General features: G+C 35.9%; 1 protein-coding gene across 1 annotated transcript; it reads right to left on the minus strand.

Moving 5' to 3' along the window:
* Positions 1 to 8,647: 8,647 nt before the first annotated feature.
* LOC138377362 (olfactory receptor 4F3/4F16/4F29-like) lies at positions 8,648 to 9,586 on the minus strand. The gene has a single exon (XM_069462219.1). The coding sequence runs from the start codon at positions 9,584 to 9,586 to the stop codon at positions 8,648 to 8,650; it is 939 nt and encodes a 312-aa protein (XP_069318320.1).
* Between the last annotated feature and the right edge of the window lie 13,326 nt (positions 9,587 to 22,912).

The following is a 22,912-nucleotide window of genomic DNA, read 5'->3' on the forward strand; positions in this document are numbered from 1 at the left end:
TAAATAACTTATATGGGATCATTTCTGTGGAATGCAGCCATTTATAACACTGAGGTAGACCTAAATGTACCTAGAATAGACAGGGGAAACCAGGCATTATGTCTCATGCCTGTAAACCCAGAACATTGGGAGGCTGAGAGGGGAGGATCACTTGAGACCAGGAGTTCAAGACCAGCCTGTGCAACATAGTGAGAACGCATCTCTAAAAATACATATATACATATAATTTTTAAAAAGAGAGACGACAAACAGGAGAAAGGTTGGCAGTTTCCTGTACTACATTATCCCATTTGGGTTTAAAAATAAAATTAAATAAAATAATAAGTAGATAGAAAATATCTAGGTTGATACACAAAAACCTGTTAATAATTATCTCTAAGGGGTGAAGTTGAGAAAGTAATGAAGGAAAAGAGAACTTTTACTTTTCACTTTGTGCTCTTACTATCTTAAATTTTTGTAGTGAGCACATATCTATTTCACTTTTACAATAAGGTGAATGTATGTGAATTTGGAAAACTACACAGTTTATATCTTCAGAGCATCTAAAGATACAATCATAGTCTATCTCCTAAATTAAGACAAAGATCATAGGTATGCCCCAAATATTCACTAACTCTCCTACTCCACTCCTCCCTACACCTCCCACTCTAAGCTAAACTACTTCCTCTTCACTGAACATGCTCCCAAACGGTATTTACTCTTCCCTCACACACACTATCAAATATTTTAGCTCATGTCTTCTTCCACATTCTTCACTTGGCATGCAATGCCTTTACCCTCATTACATCTCTCTAATTCTTTCTGTTCTCTTCAACACTCACCCTACAAAATTCCTTCCTCCATGAAGTCCTCTTCGATACCCTTATTCTTATATACACCAACTGAAGATAAATTTTTTTATATTGTGGTAACCAAACCAAAAACACGTGTGATAATAGTGCTCTAATAGTGGTTGAACAAAGAACACTATCGAATTTCCTGTCATTGTAAATGATGTCTCTTTCATACGTCTTTAAAATGTCTTTTTAAAACTTTCTCATAACAGGATAAATGACACATTTATAAAAAATAACTTAGCTTGGAATCACTTAGTTTCCTTTCACAGTGACTATCATCACAATTTTCCCACTCATGCAATTTATCCAAACAAATGACTGAATTCTAAATTGCTCCCCTAGAAGCTGACAGTTACTCTATGAATGCTTTGAATTCCTACTCAATCTTAAACTTTTTAAAATTTTTATACAAGACCTTGTTTTATTTTTAAAGATATCTTTTATGTATCATATTAGGAAAGATTAAAAAGTTAAGGCCGGGCGCGGTGGCTCACGCCTGTAATCCTAGCTCTCTGGGAGGCCGAGGTGGGCGGATCGTTTGAGCTCAGGAGTTCGAGACCAGCCTGAGCAAGAGCGAGACCCCATCTCTACTAAAAATAGAAAGAAATTATATGGACAGCTAAAAATATATATAGAAAAAATTAGCCGGGCATGGTGGTGCATGCCTGTAGTCCCAGCTACTCGGGAGGCTGAGGCAGTAGGATTGCTTAAGCCCAGGAGTTTGAGGTTGCTGTGAGCTAGGCTGACGCCATGGCACTCACTCTAGCCTGGGCAACAGAGTGAGACTCTGTCTCAAAAAAAAAAAAAAAAAAAAAAAAAAAAAAAAAAGTTAGATAAGTCCTAATGTTGGTAAAAATTTGGAAAACAGGCTTGTACACTCATTGTTGGTGCTACTGATTTCTATCCAGACTTTTATGTTCTATCTACACTGAAAACTTAAGGTCTCTGGATACTACCCTTTGTATCAGTCCCCATGAAACAACTTCACTTTTTAACAAGGGCACACTAGTAGTTTAAATCTGATCTTTTCAGGGAATACAGAGGGAAACTGTGTACTTAACTCACTACTCGAAAGGAAGATAGGTTATCAGTGATGATAAGCAACTAAATCCCAGTGTGCCTTTGTAGTGTTCTGAATCCCGTGATGCATTTAACACAGAGCCCTGACCTCTGCCCACACTCCCACTCCTCAGTGTAGACTGTAAAAAGAGAGACATGCCTCAGAGATCGTCTACTGACTAGCTGGCTCTCTCTTCTGCTCAGGTCTGCTCATCCTTGTGCTGGCCAACATAAACAGGAAATGAATTATAAGTCATATGAGCTTACCACCAATTCAAGAAAGGCAGATAATTCTAGAGTTTTTCAAAAAGTAGATCCATGTTTGGAGTCACTCAGATTTGTTATCTTCTACATTTTTTTTTTCTAGAGATAGGGTCTTGCTACATTGCCCAGGCTAGCCTCAAACTCCTGAGCTCAAGGGATCCTCCCGCTTCAGCCTCTCAAGAAGCTGGGACAACAGGCACAGGCCACTGTGCCTGGCTGTTATCCTCTACTTTCTAACCTTTAGTCTCCAGTTACTAGGTTGAGTTTAAATTAAAGTTGCTGGATAATACTAAAATTTGCTGGAAAACATTTCAATCTGATTATCATGGAAGTTTCTCCACTAGTTTTTTCTTCCTCAGATGGATAGAAAGAGCTCAAGACACCACTAATAATAGGAGAAAGATGTATGAAATGGGCACTGGAGCTGCAGGCTCTCAAAATGATTTTTCTTACTGCTATCAGTGCAGCCAGCGTTGTAAAAGTCTATTGTTATGACCTGAATGAAACTTTACTAGTGAATGTAAAACGCTTTTATCTTAGAGTTAGTGCAACCAGGGTACAGGGAAGGCAAATGACTCTGCTGATGCTATAGAACAAGGTGGTGGCAAATCCAGAATTAATATGTTTGACTTTTGGCTTCATCAGTCCAGGTTATTTCCATTATATCGTGCTTCTTTTGCTGTGATGGTCCAATCTTTGTGTCCTGTCTATGGCCCGGGAAATCATTATATATCAAAGCTAGTTTCTTTAGCATTGTCCAAAATTCTCTACATTTTATTGTCACTGGGCTCCAATCTTCCACTCCAGCTTTATTCTTTGCCTGGAGACACACATGCGAGACGTCTGTGCAAATGTCACTGGAATAACCTTTCCTGTACTACACATAAAAGCATGACTTGACTGTACTCATTCTGCTGCCTTCTATATTTTGGTTGTTAGTCATTCTGCTGCCGTTGACCTGTTAAATAGCAGAGTTGATTCGTTTCTTCTGGTTGATTAATTTCTCCGTCTCACTGCTCTGTGTGTTTCTGATCTCCATCAGAGACCGTTTCTATCTATCTAACCTACCTGCAACAATGTTGAAATTATCATGGAGTTAGAGGATCACAAATGCAGAACTCGTTGACGTTATCATCACTTGGCATAAAAAGCCATATATAATACCTCCATGGGGGAAAGGTGGCTAATTAGCACCGAAAAGTGAGATTGCCATCTTGGGTACATTTGGCCAAGAGAATTGTTTCCTAGGACCACAGAAATTTGGCCACAGCAATTAAAAGGGAAAAGCTGGTAATGGGTCACTTGAGGGGAAGAAAGGAGGAGACTGGGGATTTTTGTGTGTGTAATAATTACAGATTTTAAAAATTCATTTATCTGCTTGTTTTTCTCTGTGTGGGAAGAGACTCCATAAAAATGAATATACCTTCAAAAAAGCAAAATAAAGTTTATCATCTCCATAGGAAGGGAGAAAATGGGAAAAAAAGAAGCCTCCGATGTGGCATCTAGAGTGCAATCTGTGTACCATTAGAAGAGATAACTAAATTAGAGGTAATAAGATGTACCGTTTTCCAGTCAACATTTAGTTAGTTCTTTATTGTGTGCTGGTGAGGAGAGATGAATAGGGTGTTATAAGAGCAGCACATGGGGATGGACTTAAAATGCTACTGGATCTGGGATAAGACAAACCAGTAATTGTTTAACCTCTCATAAGGCAAGATATTCTTTTCTAAAAAAAAAAATTCAACAGAACAGAAAACCTCTGGTTATATTTTATATTTTTACATCAAAGGTGTGCAGAGAAAGAGTCAGTGAAAGGGCCATTGATAAACTACAATTATACGGAGTACCCCATATCAATTACCTATTGCTGCATAACAAAGTCGTTTAAATCAATAACATTTTGCTTGCTCATAAGTCTGTAATTCAGGCTAAGCTCAGCTAGGCAGTTCTTCTGCTGGTCTCCCCTGGGCTTTCTCATGAGGTGTCAGTCATCTTGCAGCTTGACCAGGGTTGCAAGATCTAAGATGGCCTCACTCATGTGTCTGGAGCCTTAGTGCTGGCTATAGGCTGGGCCTCTCTCTCCAAGGGGTCTTTTATTATTCAGTAGTTTTGTTCAAGCTTCCTTACATGGTGGCAGGGAGAACTACAAGTGTGCAAAGGCAGGAGCTACAAGCAAGCTATACCTGAGTTCTGGAACTCATAAGACATCACTTTGCCTCATTCCATTGGACAAAGCAATGTACAGAAGACTAGGCCAGATTTAAGGTTGGAGAAACAGACTCCACCTCTTGGCAGGAGGAGGTACAAAGTATGGCAGCCATGTTTTTCAATCAACTAGAGACACCATGACTATCCATTTTGAGTCTATCCATGTGTAGGACATGATTCCCAAGAGAAATAAGAGAAAGGTTGGCCATTAGCTTGTCTCCATCTACTTTTTTATCTTTACTGTTTACCATGTAATTGGACTAAATTGAGTCTCTGTCACTATTACTGAAATCACAGGCTCCATGGCATATAAAGCCTAGAATAGAAGCAATCAGTCATCATTATATTGACCAAAACTTTCTTCTAAGACTGATTTGTTGCAGCAGCATCACTAAAAGTGCCTTCTTTAATGCCATTTGATATTCAGTTTTCAGCTGTAGCCCTTGAAAAGTCAACAGAGGCATAAAATTAGAGAAGTAAAAATAAATCCCTGTCTACTAACTGTTGAACTATAGACAACTGTTACTTTAACATCTATTGATATGATAAAGAAATCACCTCAAAACAACATTCACTGAAAATCCAGAAGAAATCAGATTCCTTTAATGAACTAAATTTAATAGAAGAGAAAAGAAATCTACATTGGTTTAGAGAGTGGCTCTGGGATCAGAGAGATCTGGGTTCAAATCCCAGCTCCAACACTTCATAGCTCTGTAACCTAGGACAAGCTTCTTGACCTTCCGTGCCAGATTCCTTATCTGTAATGGGGGGAAAGTAATAATAGTACTCACTTCACAGGGTGGTTGTGGGATTTCAATGAGATAATGTAGAAATTAGTGCCTGGCATACAGCACTCCATAATTGTAGCTGGGGAGATAAGGGAAACCTTACTGGTTAATTATTTTAGCTAAGAAGGAAGAGTTTTGTATTTGCCAGAAAGAGCTGTTTTTTGACATTTTTTTTGTTTGTTTTTTTGAGACAGAGTCTCCCTCTGTCACCCCAGCTAGAGTGCAGTGGCATCATCTTAGCTTACCACAACCTCAAACTTCTGGGCTCAAGTGATCCTCCTGCCTCAGCCTCCCGGGTAGCTGGGACTACAGGTGTGCACCACCATGCTCGGCTAATTTTTTCTATTTTTTGTAGGGATGGAAACTCATTCTTGCTCAGGCTGATCTTGGACTCCTGATCTCAAGTGATCCTCCTGCCTTGGCCTCCCAGAGTGCTAGGATTATAGCCATGAGCCACCGTGCCTGGCCAGGAAGAGCTGTTCTTGAAACTTAGTGTTCATTTTTTTTTTTCAAGCTCTTGTTGGGGTACTTTGGAGGAGCCTAATGGTATAGAATCAGAAAGCAGTGTATCATTTGTTCAGTCATTTCCAGCTGTAAATTAAAGCTGTCTTATTAAAATTGGCTCATCCTCTGCCTGGACTGATGCAACTCTCTGGTTCAGTGAGAATGAAGCACCCCCATGAGTTGTCCACTGAAGCTTCATTCTTTTCCTCAAATAACATTACTCTATCACGGACCAAATATCTCCAAGAAGTAGATGATGCACTGCCCTTCACTTGTGCATAGTTATGTTTGTATATGAGAAGGTTATAAAATTATTTTAGTCTATAAGTTACCTCTGAGTCTTAACACCGTAGAATAGTAAATAGATGGATATTTTAATGATACATTAAAATGACAGAACACAAATCTTAAATAGCATTATATTTTATTGAGTTGATATATGTTTTATGTTTACTATTTATAGTATTAAGTATATATAGAAAAAATGTGTTCAGATTTTAAGTACAGGAGAGAGGGACCCACCATCTTGAGAGGCAGTGGAGTGTGGTGATTAAGAAGAGCAGGGATGTTGCAGCAGCAGGTGTTTGGATGTGCATCTCAGCTCTACCACTTGCCGGCTGCGTGTCCCTGGTGGTGGTGGTGGAGTTGGAGGTGGTGGTTGTTGGACAAAACCAGTGAATGATCTTTAAATATCCTGTGAGGACACTGATAAATGAGAAACAAGCTGTGGCAGTTTCGACCAGACTTGTGAATGAAACAGTTAAGGGCAAGCAGAATGATGATAAATCTGACCTGAATTTTATCTGGAATGATTGCATGTTTAAGTTTCTCCTTGTCAAATAGAAAGTCAGAGAATCACATGTTTTGAGGCTAATATCCACAGAGGTACTCTGTGAAGTCATAAAGAGAAAGAAAAGCATAAATGAAGCTTACCAAGAGGGAAAAGGAATAATTGCATACATAGATAACCATACATAGATGGCTAATGGCTAATTTTGCTAAAAATAAACATCTCTCACCTGGCTGAGTTAATGGCTGAGCCTATATTTGTCCTAATAAATATATATAACAAGTGAATTAACAATTTTAAAGAAGTCCAAAATAAAATAAAAATAAATGTGAATGTAAAAGGGTAAAATAACTTCCTAAGAGAAGTCTGAAACCTGTCAATGCTTTAAGAAGATGGATTCATTATAAGGATCTGCCAAAAATTATTAGTCTACAGGGATATGAGTACATATGTGACATTTTAAAAGAATCTTTAGAATAAACAGGCATTATCATAATGTTATCATAGTTATTAGTTTATAAATTTATGCCTTTATTTATAGATCAGAAAGATTTCATCTCTGACTTATATTGCCCTTGGGTCTTGAAAATTCTAAAGTGCCCAGCTGTTCAGTCATGGAAACCATGATCCACTAATAGAAACAGATTTTTTAAATGCAGTAATATTCATATATTCATACCTGAAATTCTTTTTTTTTTTTTTTTTTGAGACAGAGTCTCGCTCTGTTGCCTGGGCTAGAGTGCCGTGGTGTCAGCCTAGCTCACAGCAAGCTCAAACTCCTAGGCTCAAGCAATCCTCCTGCCTCAGCCTCCCGAGTAGCTGGGACTACAGGCATGCGCCACCATGCCCAGCTAATTTTTTCTGTATATATTTTTAGTTGTCCAGATAATTTATTTCTATTTTTAGTAGAGACGGGGTCTTGCTCTTGTTGAGGCTGGTCTCGAACTCCTGACCTTGAGCGATCCTCCCACCTTGGCCTCCTAGAGTGCTAGGATTATAGGCGTGAGCCACTGCGCCTGACCTATACCTGAAATTCTCGAAGCATACCTAAGATAATTGCCAGATCTTGATAGCGATAAGCAAAGTGATGGTGAATGCTCTTTAGAGTGTTCATTAGAGTAGAAAAGCAATCTAGACAGAGAAGAGTGTTTAATTGTGGACTGTTTAGTAAGTGACATAAGTAAAAGCCATGGAAGAGACCAGGAACAAGTGATGATATAATCATGCAGTTATAAAATAACCAGGACCTGGTTCAAGAAATTTCTAGTTGGGTGGCAAATAGAGAAAGAACTTGGAAACAGCGAACAATCATATGAAATTGATGAAAATAAAAAAGAGTAATGAATTCATTGGTGTCTCTTCTGCTCACTAGGGTCAGAAATAGAAAGGCAATAGAAGGCCAGAGGTATAGTTTGTTAGTAGAAAGCTCTAGAATCCAAATCAACAAAAGTGGGCTTAAATATTTTTTAAATTTTTTAAATCTAAGAATGATCTAATTCTCATCCCAAATGTATCATCTAACATCTCTGTGCCTGAGTATTATCATCTATAAAATAATAGGCTGGAACATGATCTCTCAAATTCCAGTTCTAAAATTCCATAATTCTATTATACAGCCAGCAGTTCTCTAAGTAGCTAAAGGATACAGGAAACAAGCAGATACCAAAGGAAGAAGGGAGAAAATCAAACCAATTAGGTTTTATGGCAGTTTGGTAGATAGTTTGAGAAATGGACATTAACCAATTCAAAATGGGGAAAGTATATAACAGTGAAAAGGAATAATACACTAATTTCCAACATTGAATTGTTGAACATGTTCTCTGGCACCTTTTGAGAGCTAAGACAATTGGAAGTGGTGGACTGTGACAGTCGGCTTTGGTTTGAAACATTTACACAGTAATTAAAAGGAGAATGAACAGAAAGCATTTCTTAATAATACTGAAGTAAAAATACCATAGAGTTATCATGAATATTAAATAATTTATATTAAACATCCAGCACAGGGTCTGAAACACAGAAGTCGCCAGTGTTAGCTCCCTTTATCCTTATTGATTAAGGCGCTAGGGGTAAACAATGACATGGTAAATGCCTAAATGTAACCTACTACACAAAATTAATAGAGATCTAAAATTTCGATGACTTTATTTTTTCCATTGTCATTGAGTGTAGAGCTACATTTTTGTTTGCCTTTAGAATATTCAGGATATCTTCCTATGACTCACAAGCTGATGGCAAAGTTTCTTCATTGCTGCCTTCATCTCCTTGTTTCTAAATGTATAGATAACTGGATTCAGAAAAGGAGTGAGAACTGCATCAAAGATAGCAAGGAATTTGTCCAAGTGTGATGAGGGGAAGGGCCAGGTGTAGAAGAAGATTAATGGCCCAAAGAATAAAACCACCACAGTGACATGAGCTGACAAAGTAGAGAGGGCTTTGGATAAACCAGATGAAGAGTGTTTCCAAACAGTGACCAGAATGAAGATGTAAGAAATAATCAGTATGAAGAAGGACCCCACAGAGATGAGTCCACTGTTGGCTGTGACCATGAACTCCAGTCTATTGGTCTCTATGCAGGCAAGTTTAATGAGCTGAGGAAGATCACAGTAAAAGCTGTCCAATACATTAGGGCCACAGAAGGGCAAGTCTATGACAAAAGCCAGTTGGGCCACTGAGTGGATGAGGCCAAGGATCCAGGCAGCTGCCAAAATTAAAATGCACATTCGTGGGTGCATGATGATCAAGTAGTGGAGAGGCTTACATATGGCCACATATCTGTCAAAGGCCATGGCTATGAGCAGCACCATTTCTGTGCCCCCAATAGCATGGATAAAAAAGATCTGAGTTACACAACCCCTGAAAGAGATGGCTTTGCGTTTTCTAAAAAGGTCATAAATCATTTTGGGGGCTGCAATAGAGCAAACTCCCAGGTCAAGAAAGGAGAGGTTGGCCAGCAGGAAGTACATGGGGGAGTGTAAGTTAGAGTCAGAGGTCACAGAGAACACAATGAGAAGGTTTCCCACCAAACTCGCCATGTAGAGCACAGAGGAAAAGAGGAAAAGAAGAAGCTGGATCCCCCATGAACTGGAGAGTCCAAGGAACACAAACTCAGATACCACTGAGTGGTTGGCTCCATCCATTGTCTCTGCGAGCAGAGCCGACTCTAACATTACCTGAAAAGAGAGTAAAGATAAGATCAAGCTTTGTGAGGAGTCATTGGCTGCATAAGTTTAAAACTGTAAGCAAATAACATTGTCTTACCTTACAGAGCCAAAACACCTCTATATAACCCCTTCAAATGTAGTTGCAGAAAATAGTAACTCATTGCCACAAAGCACTACTTCTAAGTCCCCATACTTCCTAAAATTCTACAGGTTTTGGTAAAAGAAGATTAGACAAAAACAAATGCTGAATCAGACGAGAAGTTATGAGAGGGCTAGAAATGTGCTGAAATAACATGAAGGAAAAAAGGGGGAAATGGAAATGAACACATTTGATTTTCCTTCACGGTTTTTTACTCCTGCCTCTAGAGTTCCCCAGACCTCAAGCAATTTTTGATGACCTCTGTTTTTCTTATCCCTTTGATTGCTCCTATATGCAGTGCTATCACTGTCATTCATACTGTCTCATGTTTTGCCTCATGCTAATGCAGTTTTATTGAATCATATTCACCTTTTCCTCAGAAGAAGAGAAGATAATGTAGAAACCCTAAAAGTATCCCACTTTTGTAGCTAAGCCCAGGGAGCGGAGGCAATCACAAAGCCTGGGCTGTGACAGCATATGGTAGAGGGAAGGACAAGGTCAGAAAAAAGAGGCATGCTGGGGAATCTGAACATGAATAGAGCTAATACAATGTAGCAAACACAATTCTACATGATTGATATTTGCAGATCATTGGCCATGTTAACATTTCATGTTTCATGGAATGGTAGAAAGAACTTGCACTTGGAATCAGAAGAGTGTGATTAAATTCTAACCCTAAGTCCATGAGAATTTGAGTAATTTCTTTCTCCTATCCCTTCCACGCTCGACTACTTCTTGAACTTAGTAACATTATTTGTAAAATAAAGGGGCTGGGCTAGGTGATGCTAAGTAATCCTTCCAAGTCTAACATTTCTTTTTGAGACACTCTTACTCTGTTGCCCCGGCTAGAGTGCAGTGGCATCATCATAGCTCACTGCAACCTCAAACTCCTGGGCTCAAGTGACCATCCTGCCTCAGACGGCTGAGTAGGTGGGACTACAGGCAAATGCCAGAATGCCTGGCTAATTTTTCCATTTTTAGTAGAGATGGGGTAGGCTGGCCTTGAACTCCTACGCTCAAGCAATCGTCCCACCTCAACCTCCCAGAGTGCTAGGATTATAGGTGTGAGCCACCATGCCTGGCCCCAAGTCTAACATTTCTATTATTTTGTAATACAATGCCAGCCCAGTATGTAATGAAGTTCTCCATATTGATGGTATTCTCTGCATTGGACTGCTACCATGTTCACCATTTCCCCGCCTATTTGTAGTTGGTTATAAGTTCCATATCCCATGGAAGCCCTTCTCTTCACAGTACTCTCTCTTTTCTCTAATTCCTTTTTTGATCAATTAACATATTATTATAAGTCTGTTGTATCATTTATTTTGCCCTTTATCATAACCATTTGTTATCAGTCAACAAACATTAACTAGATGCCTACTATGCACAATGGACACTATGGACTTACTGAAGCATTAAAATGTTCACTTACCCTAAGGTGTTTACATTCGTGCACACAAACACAAAAGTAAATAATAAAAAATGTACTATATAAAAAATGTCAAATAAGTAGTATGAGCATTTTTTTTTTATTCAGGGAAAGAATGGATGATCATAAGATTTTTGAAGCAGAAAAGATACCCATGAGCCAGGGTGATCAGAACTGTATTAAGAAAGAAATCAGAACCTATGCTGCACTTTAAGAGGTGGATCTAATTTATGTCAATATACAGCTTTATGTCTGAGCATAAAGAATTACTGAGACACTATCAGGGACTATCTTTCAGTCTTGAGCAGTGGTTGATGAGCTTTCTAGGGAAATAACAATCACTGAAAACAAAACCAAAGCAGTGGTTACCATGTGAAAAATACAATTACACCTTTACATACACTATCTTGTTTACAAAAGCCATGACAGTTGGCATTATTGGCTTCTTTTAACATTTAAGGAAATCAAGACCAAGAGAGGGAAGTAACAAGCTAGAATAATAAGTGGTAGATCTGTTATTGATACTCTGGTCTCTCTCTTATCTAGTAGGTAGAGAAGACTTTGCTTTTTTCTCATGACTTTCTGATTGTATGACACACTTTAGTTCCTTTCTGGATGCCTCATGTTCTATCCTCCACACCCAAGGCAGATCTAAGTGAGAGAGGAGAAGGCAGCTTTGTCCTTAAGTATTCACAAACATCTGGGTTTCTTAAGCTACTTCAAATACATACTTAATTCATCCTGGCTTTTTAAATAAACATGCTAGGAGAAGACCAATTCATATAGTACCTGCAGCTCAGAGCATCCTAGTTGGGTTTCCAGACTGCCATTGTCTTGATCCACAAAATTCTTTAGCTTTCCATGAGAGACTCAGTCCTTACTACTCTGTAGTGAATGAAGAAAGAAAAGGGGCTCTGTCTCCATGTCAAGAAATGAAATAAAGCCCAGAACCAAAGCAAACCAGATTCTATTTCCACTTACAAGACTGCCTCTTAACCATTCTAATTCCCTTTTGTGGATCGCAACCTTAAATAGCAATGGGCTAAAAAAAAAGTAATTTTAGTTTCTAACTGCATGTTATTTTTCTTCTCATTTGTATCAATTCTTGATCATTAAGCTCAACTAAAGCTTCTTCCCTTGTACAAGGGAATATTTGATTGATTTCTATACAAAACAACCTTGTCATCAGAAACACTATTCAACACTGGCCTTTGGGACTTCAATATTGTACACCAATATCCCTAAGCTATTTCTATATTTGCCACTAATATACTTATTTAAAGATCAAAGGTATGACTATTTCCAAAGACTTAACCACATTCAACCTTCCCCTCGTTAAAACTAGCATTACTTCATGCACAAACAGCTATAAAAATGCCATTATTGTGAAATATATAACTAATTGGCACACAGGGAGTACTGACCAAATGATACTGCAGAGATTTGGGATCACCAATATGAGTTCATTTATCCAAGGGAATTGTCACCCAGAATCCTAGCAAGCCAACAGAGAAAGCTATAAACGAGTCACAAAACGGAGAAAAAAGGTCAAAAGTGAAAGCATATAAAAGAGCTAAAGTACATAAATAATAATGTAGATCTAAGTAACATCATACTCTGAAACGTAGAACAGACTATTTTTCCTTTTCAAGTACTCATCAGACCATATACCATAAGAACTTTCCAAAAATGGAAATAGTACAGATAACATACTCTAATCACAATATAAGAAAACTTGGATTTAATAAAAAGAGGAAGTAAAGCAAAACAAAAACTAAATCCTAAAATCAAACTTCTCTTAGATTTAACAAAGACAAAAAAAAAAAAAAAAAAGCTACAAAGATATCTTTGTGAAAATTGAGAAAACTTGAAAATGGACTGTATGCTAAATGACATTAGTGATTTAATATGTGTTTTGGTAGAAAAAAATAATGATTGTTTTTAAAATATTTGTAATTGCACACAATTGGGGGAAATGTTCATCAGTGAAGCAGTAGCTAAATTATAGTACATTTATATACAGGAAGCAATAAGAAAAGATTAGGGAAGTTCTGTTTGTATGGATATGAAATGGCTTCAAATAGGAAGTTTTTTTAAAGGGAATGGTATATAGAAGATAATATTTTATATATGCACTAGCAATTAAATATAAAGTATGCAAAAGAAAAAAGTAAAATTTCCTACCTCTGGGAAGAGGAATTGAATACCTGAATATACTTTTGTAATTTTTGCATAGATATTTCTTTTTTTTTTTTAAATTCAGGATATTATGGGAGGGCAAACATTTTGGTTACATAAAATGAGTTTGCCTCACCTATGGAATACTACTCAACTAGAAATTTCTTATTTGACAGTTTTTATTTAAAAAATAAGAAGAAAGAATACATTCCAAAGAGTTTATTTTATGAAATTTTTCCCTCTAGCTAGTGCTAGAGCACTAGTATTTGAATTTAACGTTTCTTCAAAATCTTTGGTAGACAGGGATGGGAGGAGGCCCCAGAAAAGTCCATTCGATATAAGCACATAATTTTTTTCTTTTTTTTCCTTTATTTTTTTATTTGTATATATTCATGGGGTACAAGTGCAATTTTGCTACATTGATATTAATATATTACATGGTGGTGAAGTCAAGGCCTTTAGTGTATCCAGTGCTGGAGCAATGCACATTGTACCCATAAGTATATAATTTTAAATTGGGAAACACTGTGACAAAAAGACATTTGTAAAAGCAAAAATTAAAAATACAAGGATGTGAATTTTCTCTAGGTTAATCTCTAAATTTATCATGATTTAAATAAAAGTATCATCAGGTTTTCTTCAGGAGCTAGGTAAATTAATTATAAATTTTATTTGAAAGAACAAACCAGAATAGATATAAAACCTTGAAAGGGGAAATCAATGAAGAGGAGGAGAGAAGGAGGAGGAAGAAATCTCTAACAGATATTAAAATACATTAAAAGTCTCTATAAATAAAAATAACTACAGAAATAAACAAATAAATTACGGGGACCAAATAGAAATTGCATAAACATTCCAAATTGCAGTTGGAAATTTAGTATTCAATAAAGATAACCTCTCAAATTGTTCAAGAAATATGGACATTTTAATAAATGACTGAGAATACTAGAGAACTATAATATATGTAGAAAAGGTTAAATTAGACTCATTGCTGACAGTGCATCAAGATAACTTCCAAATGATGCAGAGGTCTAAATATTTTTTAAAGGAACACACACAGGTATTAGAAGAAACATTAGTAAATTCCTCTATAATCTGTAAGTAGAGAAGACATTTCTAACTATTAATATAACTCACAATCTAGACGCATAGAGAAAAGATAGCTAAATTTGACAATAAAAATAAAAACCTAAAAAAAACTTTGCATTGTCAAAAACACCATAAACAAAGAAATAATGGGAAAATATTTTGCTATTTAAATGACAAAGGTTTATATACCTAACATATGAAAATTGTCTAAAAAATAGTGACAATTCACTGGACAAAAAAAAATAAGCAATAGATAAGAGGAGGTAGTTTGGAGTAAAAGAAATGTAAGTGACTTTTAAACATATTTAAAATGCTCCAATTACAAATAGTAAGAGAAAGACAAATGAAAATTACACTGGGGTTAGGACTTTTGCTTCCAAACAGAATGGAGTAATAGGACCCTGTTTTAACCCTCCCACTTTATACCAGTGGAAAATCAGGTAAAAGATATGAAACCATGAGAACCAGATATTGGATCATCAGCATAGGGTTGTGATCTTTGTGAGAAGGGAAACAAACAAAATGAGCCCTGTGACTGTACTGGTTTACTACCTAGCAGCAAATGTCAGGCCATGCAAGGAAGAGAAAAAAATAACACCCAGGAAGTTTGAAGAGATCAAAGCAGATAGAATGTGCAATGAGCCACAGAAGAGAGAGCTCTGAAGATCTGTAGAGAACTATCTTCTTTGAAGCTTTGACTAAGACATGATCTGCACGTGTATAAGAAAAAAATAACTACTAGAAAGTGGTAGGTAGAATAGTGCACACAACACACACAGGGAATGTTTTGGGTTCCCAGCAGCCAGAATGGAAGGGCCCCATAATACATGGAACATTTGGATAGGATCTCATTAGTAGTTATATAAGCCCTTGACTAAAAAGCCTGCTCTGGAAGCAAAAGTCAAAGGAATCCAACAGATGCCAAGTAACATATTAAATAACTGCCCTCTGGAACAAGATCCAAAACTATTTAAGAAATCCAGAAATCAACAATATAAAAATCCCAACGTCCAGCCTAAGAGAAAAAAAATCAATGAATGGAAACAGAACCAGAAATTAAAGAGATGATGGAACTTGTGGTTTTACATGTTTAAAAAGGTAGAGGAAAGAAAATAAGAGCATGATGAAAAGAGAAATGGAAGTTTTTTTTTTTTTTTTAAAAGATCCAAATGGAACTTTGAAAAATAAAAATACAATATCTGAAATGAAAAATTCACTAGGTGGAATGGACAATAGATTAAGCACTTCTGAAGATATTATCAGTAAATTTAACAACATAGATATGAAATTATTCAAATGAAGCACAGAGAGGGAAAAAAATGGAAAAACTATTTCAGAGTATCAGGGACCCTAATATACACATAACTGGACTCCCAGAAGGAAAGTAGAGGAAGGGTACAGAAACAGTAATGGTTGAGATTTTACCAGGTTTGATGAAAACTATGAACTCACATATCTAAGAAGTTCAACTAACTCCAAGCAGAATAAACATAAAGAAAATCATCCGAAACAGAGCATAATCAAATTACCAGTGATGAGGAGAAAATTTTTAAATGATCCAGAGGAAAAAGACATATCACATATAGAGAACAAAAATTAGATCAGATTTCTCACAAGAAATTATTCAAGAAAGAAGACAGGCCAGTGTGGTGGCCCATGCCTGTAATGCTAGCACTCTGGGAGGCCGAGGTGGGAGGATCGCTTAAGACCAGCCCAAGCAAAAGTGAGACCCCATCTCTACTAAAAACAGAAAAATTAGCTGGGCATGGTGGTGCATGCCAGTAGTCCTAGCAACTCAGGAAGCTGAGGCAGGAGGATTGCTTGAGCCCAGAAGTTTGAGGTTGCAGTGAGCTATGATGATGCCACGGTACTCCAGCCAGAGTGACACCCTGTCTCAAAAAAGGAAAAAAAAAAAAAAAAAAAAAAAAAAAAGAAGACAACAAAGTGGAGACATCTTTAAAATATTGTAAAGAAAAATAAATGTGTCAACTAAAAATTATTTACGCAGCAAAAATATCTTTCAAAATTGAAGGCAGGCTCTTAGTCCACAATACAATTAAACTAGAAATCAATAAAAGAAAGATATAGCTTGAAATTTCCAAAATTCTTGGAGATTAAACAATACACTTCTATATAACACAAGAGTCAAAGAGGAAATCTCAAGAAAAACTTGAAAATCAAGGTGACTATAATCAACAATGAGTCAGGGTATACTATAAAATAACTATTACAGAAGAGTGGAAATGGAATGTTCCAAACAAAGAGATGATAAATTCTTGAGGTGATGGATGCCCCAATTACCCTGAATTGATTAATAGATATTGTATGCATGTAACAAAACATCACAGATACCCTATAAATATATACAACTATTATGTACCCATAATAATTAAAAATAATTTTTTTCAAAATTATGTTTCTTGTTATTATCTAAAAGAACAAGCATTTCTTAAAACAAGTAATATATTCTCTGATTAATCCTCTGGAGGTATTGCCTGCCAATATAATATTCTTTTTCCCGTCTCCCTGAAAAAATACATAAATAAACACAATGTATCAAAATCTGTGGAATGTGGCAAAAGCCATGCTTAGAGGGAAATTTATAGCATTGAATGTACATATTAGAAAAGAAGACTTAGTAATCTAGGCTTCCACCTTAGGAAAGCAGAAAAAGGGCAAATTAAATCCAAAGTAAGCAGATGAAAAGAAATAGTAAAAATTAGAGCAGAAATCAATGAAATTGAAAACAGAAAATCAATACAGAAATCAACAAAACCAAAAGCTGTTTTTTTAAAAAGATCAATAAAATCAATAAGCCTCTAGCCAGGTTAACTAAAAAAAAAAGAAAGAACGCACTTTATTAATGTCAGAAACGAAGGAAAAAACATTGCTACAGATCCCATGAACATTAAAAGAATAATAAAGGAATATTATAAATAACTCTATGTCCACAAATTTGATAACCTAGATGAAATAGACCAATTCCTTCAAAGACACAAGCTACCAAAACTCACACAAGAAGAAATAGAGTATCTGAATGGGCCTATATTTATTAAAGAAATTAAATCAATAATTAATAACCGTCTCAGATAGAAAGCACCAGGCCCAGACAAGTTCTCTGGTGAATTTTACCAAACATTTAAGGAAGAAATTATACCAATGCTTGAAAATCTCTTCCAAAGGACAGAAGTAGAGAAAATACATCGTAGCTTATTCTATAAGGCCAGCACTACCTTACTACCAAAACCAAAGACATTAAAAAAGTAAAGAAAACTACAGACCAATATCTCTTATGAACATACATGCAAAAATCCTCAGCAAAATATTTGCAAATTGAATCCAATAATACAATCTGTCCTCCTTATCCATGGGTTCCACACCCACGGACTCAACCAACTTCAAATCAAAAATATTTTAAAAATTAACAATAAAAAATAATACAGCAATAAAAATAATACAGATTGAAAACCAATATAGCATAACAGTTATTCACATAGCATTTACATTGTATTAGATATTATAAGTATTCTAGAGATGATTTAAAGTACAGTCATGCATCATTTAACATCAGGGATGCATTGTGATAAGTGCATCATTGGGTGATTTCATCATTGTGTAAACATCATAGAGTGTACTTGCACAATGTAGATGGTGTATTCTACTACACACCTAGGCCATATTGTATAGCCTATTGCTCCTAGGCTACAAACCTGTACAGCATGTTACTGTACTGAATATTGTAGGCAACTGTAACACAATGGTAAATATTTGTGTATTTAAATCTAGCTAAACACAGAAAAGGTACAGTAAAGACATAGTATAAAAAATTAAATATGGTACAACTGTGTAGGGCACTTATCATGAAAGGAGCTTGAAGGACTGGAAGTTGTTCTGGGTAAGTCAGTGAGTGAATGTGAACATTACCATAAACTATTGTAGACTTTATAAACACTATACACTTAGGCTATACTAAATTTATTTTTAACATTTTTATTTCTTCAATAATAAATTAATGTCAGCTTACTGTAATTTTTTTACTTTAAAAACCTTTTAAAGTTTTTTAACTTTTTTGTAATAACACTTAGCTTAAAACACAAACACATTGTACAGCTGTACAAAATATTTTATTTCTTTATATTCTTCTTAAGTATTTTCTATTTTTATTTTTTACTTTTTAAACTTTTCTTTAAAAACTAAGACACAAAAACACACATTAGCCTAGGCCTACACTGGGTCAGGATCATCAATATCACTGTGTTCTACCTACACATCATGTCCTACTAGAAGGTCTTCATGGTCAATAACACACACAAAGCTATTGTCTCCTGTGATAACATTGCCTTCTCTGGAAAGGCTGAATATTATTCCATTGTGTATGTATGTGTGTTTTTCACATTTTCTTTCCACATTCATCCATTGGAGAACACACTTACATTGTTTCCATATCTTGGTTATTGTGAATAATGCTGCAATGAAAATGGGAGTGTAGATGTCTCTTCAAGATAATGATTCCATTTCATTTGGATACTCAGAAGTGGCATTCCTAGATCATGTGGTAGTTCCATTTTTAATTTTTGAGGAATCACCACACTGTGTTTCATAATGACTGTATAAACTTACAGTCCTACAAACAGTATAAAAGGGTTTCCTTACTCCATATCCTTGCCAACACTTGTCATCGTTTGACTTTTGGTAATAGCCATCTTAATAGATATGGGGTAATATCTCATTGTAGTTTTAATTTGCATTTCTTGATGATTAATGCTATTGGTAAATGCCTGCTTTTGTAACAACTGGGACACAAATCCCTTCCAAATGGAGGATGCTGTCCTATTTGATGCAATACATGCCTTAAATCAGTGACAGTATAAGATGCCATCTCTTTCATAGCCAGAATATATAAGCTCAAGGTAGAAGAAGACACTAAAAGGAAAAAAAAAGACCAAGTATTTTACAGAGGAAAATTATATTCCTATTGTTGAAACATATATTTAGTAGGGTTAGAGGTTCTGGTGTCACAAGAAAGAATGCTTCCAAAGTGAGCATAGCTGGGAATGGCCTCTGACCCCTTTAAGCTCCTTATGTCACTAAACCAACAGATTGAAAGGGATCTGCCTCCCGTCCAAGTACTAACCAGGGCCAACCCTGAAGTCTCAGAAGTTAGTTCAGCTGTATCAGAGCTGTTGTGGAAAAAGTTCTTATTATTCCTTCCTTTGAATTTTCTGACTTCAATAAAGCATGACTTGGATCATACAAGATTTCAACTGGATAAAAAAAAAAAAAAAGAAAGGGGTCTACCTCTGATATTTGTGTGGCCTGGAACAAGAGCAAAAACAGAATTCCACAAGCTACATGTTGAAATATTTGAAAGTTTTAAATCAAGCTAACAAAATCTGAAGTATAATAAGTTCTCTTTTAACATGTTGACAAATTTATCACAAAATATATGATAATATATGCATCTATACACAGAAAATTTGGAAAGTCAGGTTTGTGGATTTTGGGATGTTTAGAAAAAAATTACTGGGTTCTGGGGACTAGAACATGATCCAGAAGAAGGGACATGGACTCCAGGTGGACACGCCTCTTTGGCTTTGTAAAATCTTCAAACCATGGTGAAGGACGTGATCAGGAAATGGCCATTTTAGCTTCTTTTGTAGGATGGGGAAGAGGGAAGGGGATTCTCTTGCTTGGGTCTAAGGATAGTACTGCCTGTTAGATTGACACATCCCAATTACCAGGTGGAAAGTTAGTTCCTACTTCACAATGGGGACAAGGAATATTAAGTCCAGAACTCGGGGGATTTACTGGGGGTGCATCTTAATAGTCTTTTGCCCAATAGTTCTCACGAATGGAAAATAAAGGCATTCCATCAAACAAAGGATCATCTGAAGATTGATATCCTTCCTAAAATTATAGGAATAATTTTAGGGATAAAATAATTTGTTCACTTCACAGGAAGGGTACCCTGTCCAGCCTAGGTACTGATGGAAGATAAGATGAACTGAGGAGAATTTTGTTATCAATATAGGCCTCTTGACCAGCTATAGAAATGGGGATTTTGACAGTTATATTTTGTGTTAATTACCTTTTTCTTTCTCTGTTTCCCAGTAGTTAATTCACATGAAGGACACTGGTAGAGGCTGGCATTTTGGGTTTAGAGTACTCTGCAAAGATGTAACTATTTCTCCTATGATACAAAATTTCTTCTATCCTGATATTATTTGTCCTGCCCTGATTGTTCCCTGTATGAAAGAGTGGACACAGAAAATAAAAGAATACTTTCCATTTGTCCCTCCAAATGTTGTTCACTCTCAACCGTTCTCCACCTAACTTTGTGTATTTATTAAGTCTTCTCCAGGTAACTATTTTGAGTGTGCTGTCTCTTATCTTGGAAGGATCTTGAATGATACAAGTGTACAAAATTTAAAGAAAAATTCCTTGTTTTCTTGCTTAACAATTTCACTGCCCTGAAATACTTACTGAAGAAAGTTTGTCTGTTTTTTCAGATACATATATATTTTTGTGAACAGTGACATACTATATGGTGTGCTGTCCGCTGTTTCATGCAACAGCATGTTGTGGTTGTCTTTAACTATAGTGATTTTGAACTTGCTTTTGAGCGGGTTCAGAGAATTTCACTGTATGGATGTAGCATAATTTCTTTAATTTATCATTGACTGATAGATGTTTTAGTTGTTTCATTTACTATTAAGCTCTAAACACAGCAAAGAACTTCTGTAACTCTAAATCTTGGTACACATCCATAATAGCTCAGTATGTGATTATATAAAAAGTGTTGTATATATTCTTCTATTTACTCCATAAAAATATAGCACATTGACTTCTATGAAGATGATCAAGTGATGATAGCTAATTTTTTGAGTTAACATTTATCTATTTTAAGGGATATATTACAATGGGTAATTATTAATAGTTCCAACAAAACAGCACAAAGATATTAGACAAAAATCGCACTTTCGTTTCTTTCTCTCTAGTGTCTTATTATGAGTTTTTATATCCTTTGGTTGCACTGGACAAAGCAAATAACTCTCTAGGGGCAAAGTACCAAATCTATGAGCTCCTTCTAAATCATGTTTTTGCAGTATCTCTTGGTCACTGTGCTCTTGAGGTCTATGTAATTAGCTTCATGTCTTCCTATGGCAGGATATTATATGGCACTTTGTGTTAGAGAACAAAGCAAAATCTCAGAGTCCCTGAAGATGCTGGTCTCTTTATACAGGTAATGGAATGATGGAAATACATTTAACACTGGGAAGAGTGGTTTTAGTCTCAGACATGGTTTTCTTGTTGGAATTGTTATGGATATGAGTCTTATCCCAAGGTGCATGTGTGTCATCCTAAAGTGAAGTAGATAGAGTCCAGAATGGAATTGAATAGCACAGGAAAGTAATTATGAAAAAGTTTATTAACATATTGGAAAAGGTTAACTGAACTTGACTTTGAGCTAGAATTGTATTGTGCCCAGGGAAACGTGAAAGGCATTAGAAAAATTCAAATGGCATTGCAATGTTTTGGATTCAGTATAGGTTGCAATTAATCACTCTGTTCTCATTGATAATTACATGAGTTATTCTCATCTTCTGGAACTTGGTAAAAAGGCAAGAAAATTGATGACACATGAAAATACAAAAATAAAGGTTATATATTTATCTCAATTTTATTTTTAAAAGAGATGGGTACAAACTGTTGATGTTCTGTAATAAGGGAAGCAAATTTATCATGAACTTGTCAAGTTTGCAAGGTGGAAAACAGTTTCATAGACACCTGAATAGAAATAAAAGACATGGATACCAAAATACCTAAAGCTGAATAAATAACTCCAATGTAATGTCATTTAAAAATGCTATGTGAAAAATTTAAAAACAAAATAGTACATAAAACTACCAGTGATTAGACTGAGTTTTCCTGGTCTCTTATGTTGTTCAGACTTAGAGTATTTTTATTAATTTTATCTCTAAATAACAAGTAGAGTGAAGAAGGGTTAGGTTTGTTGACAAAAAGAATTTTGGGGATGGGGGTGAGAAAAATATTCTGAGAGTAAATATAAAAGGTATTGAGTTTGTTGAGTCTTGTGAACAGAAAGCTAAGGAGCAACTTAGTTTATGGCATATATATATATAAAATTTTATTTGATCCAATAGCTGAGTATAAAACTACAATTATTTTATCCCTACAATTTACCCAGTGAAGTTAGTATTATTAATTGCAATTTGATAGACAAATAAACTGAGGTTCAAGAGTTTAAGTAACTTGTCCAATCTCAGCTTGTCAGTGGCTGAACTGCGGTATAAATCTTGGTTTTCTGAATACAAAGCCCACATTCTTTCTACTATACCATACTACTTCTCTAAATAAAACTAAAATTACAGTATAATGTGATAAATCCTTACACAGAGGCTTCAATAGAATGTTTTCCACTACATTATGATGTTCTTCATACATT

The sequence above is a fragment of the Eulemur rufifrons genome, chromosome 2 (genome assembly GCF_041146395.1).
Source record: "Eulemur rufifrons isolate Redbay chromosome 2, OSU_ERuf_1, whole genome shotgun sequence".
Lineage (NCBI taxonomy): Eukaryota > Metazoa > Chordata > Mammalia > Primates > Lemuridae > Eulemur > Eulemur rufifrons.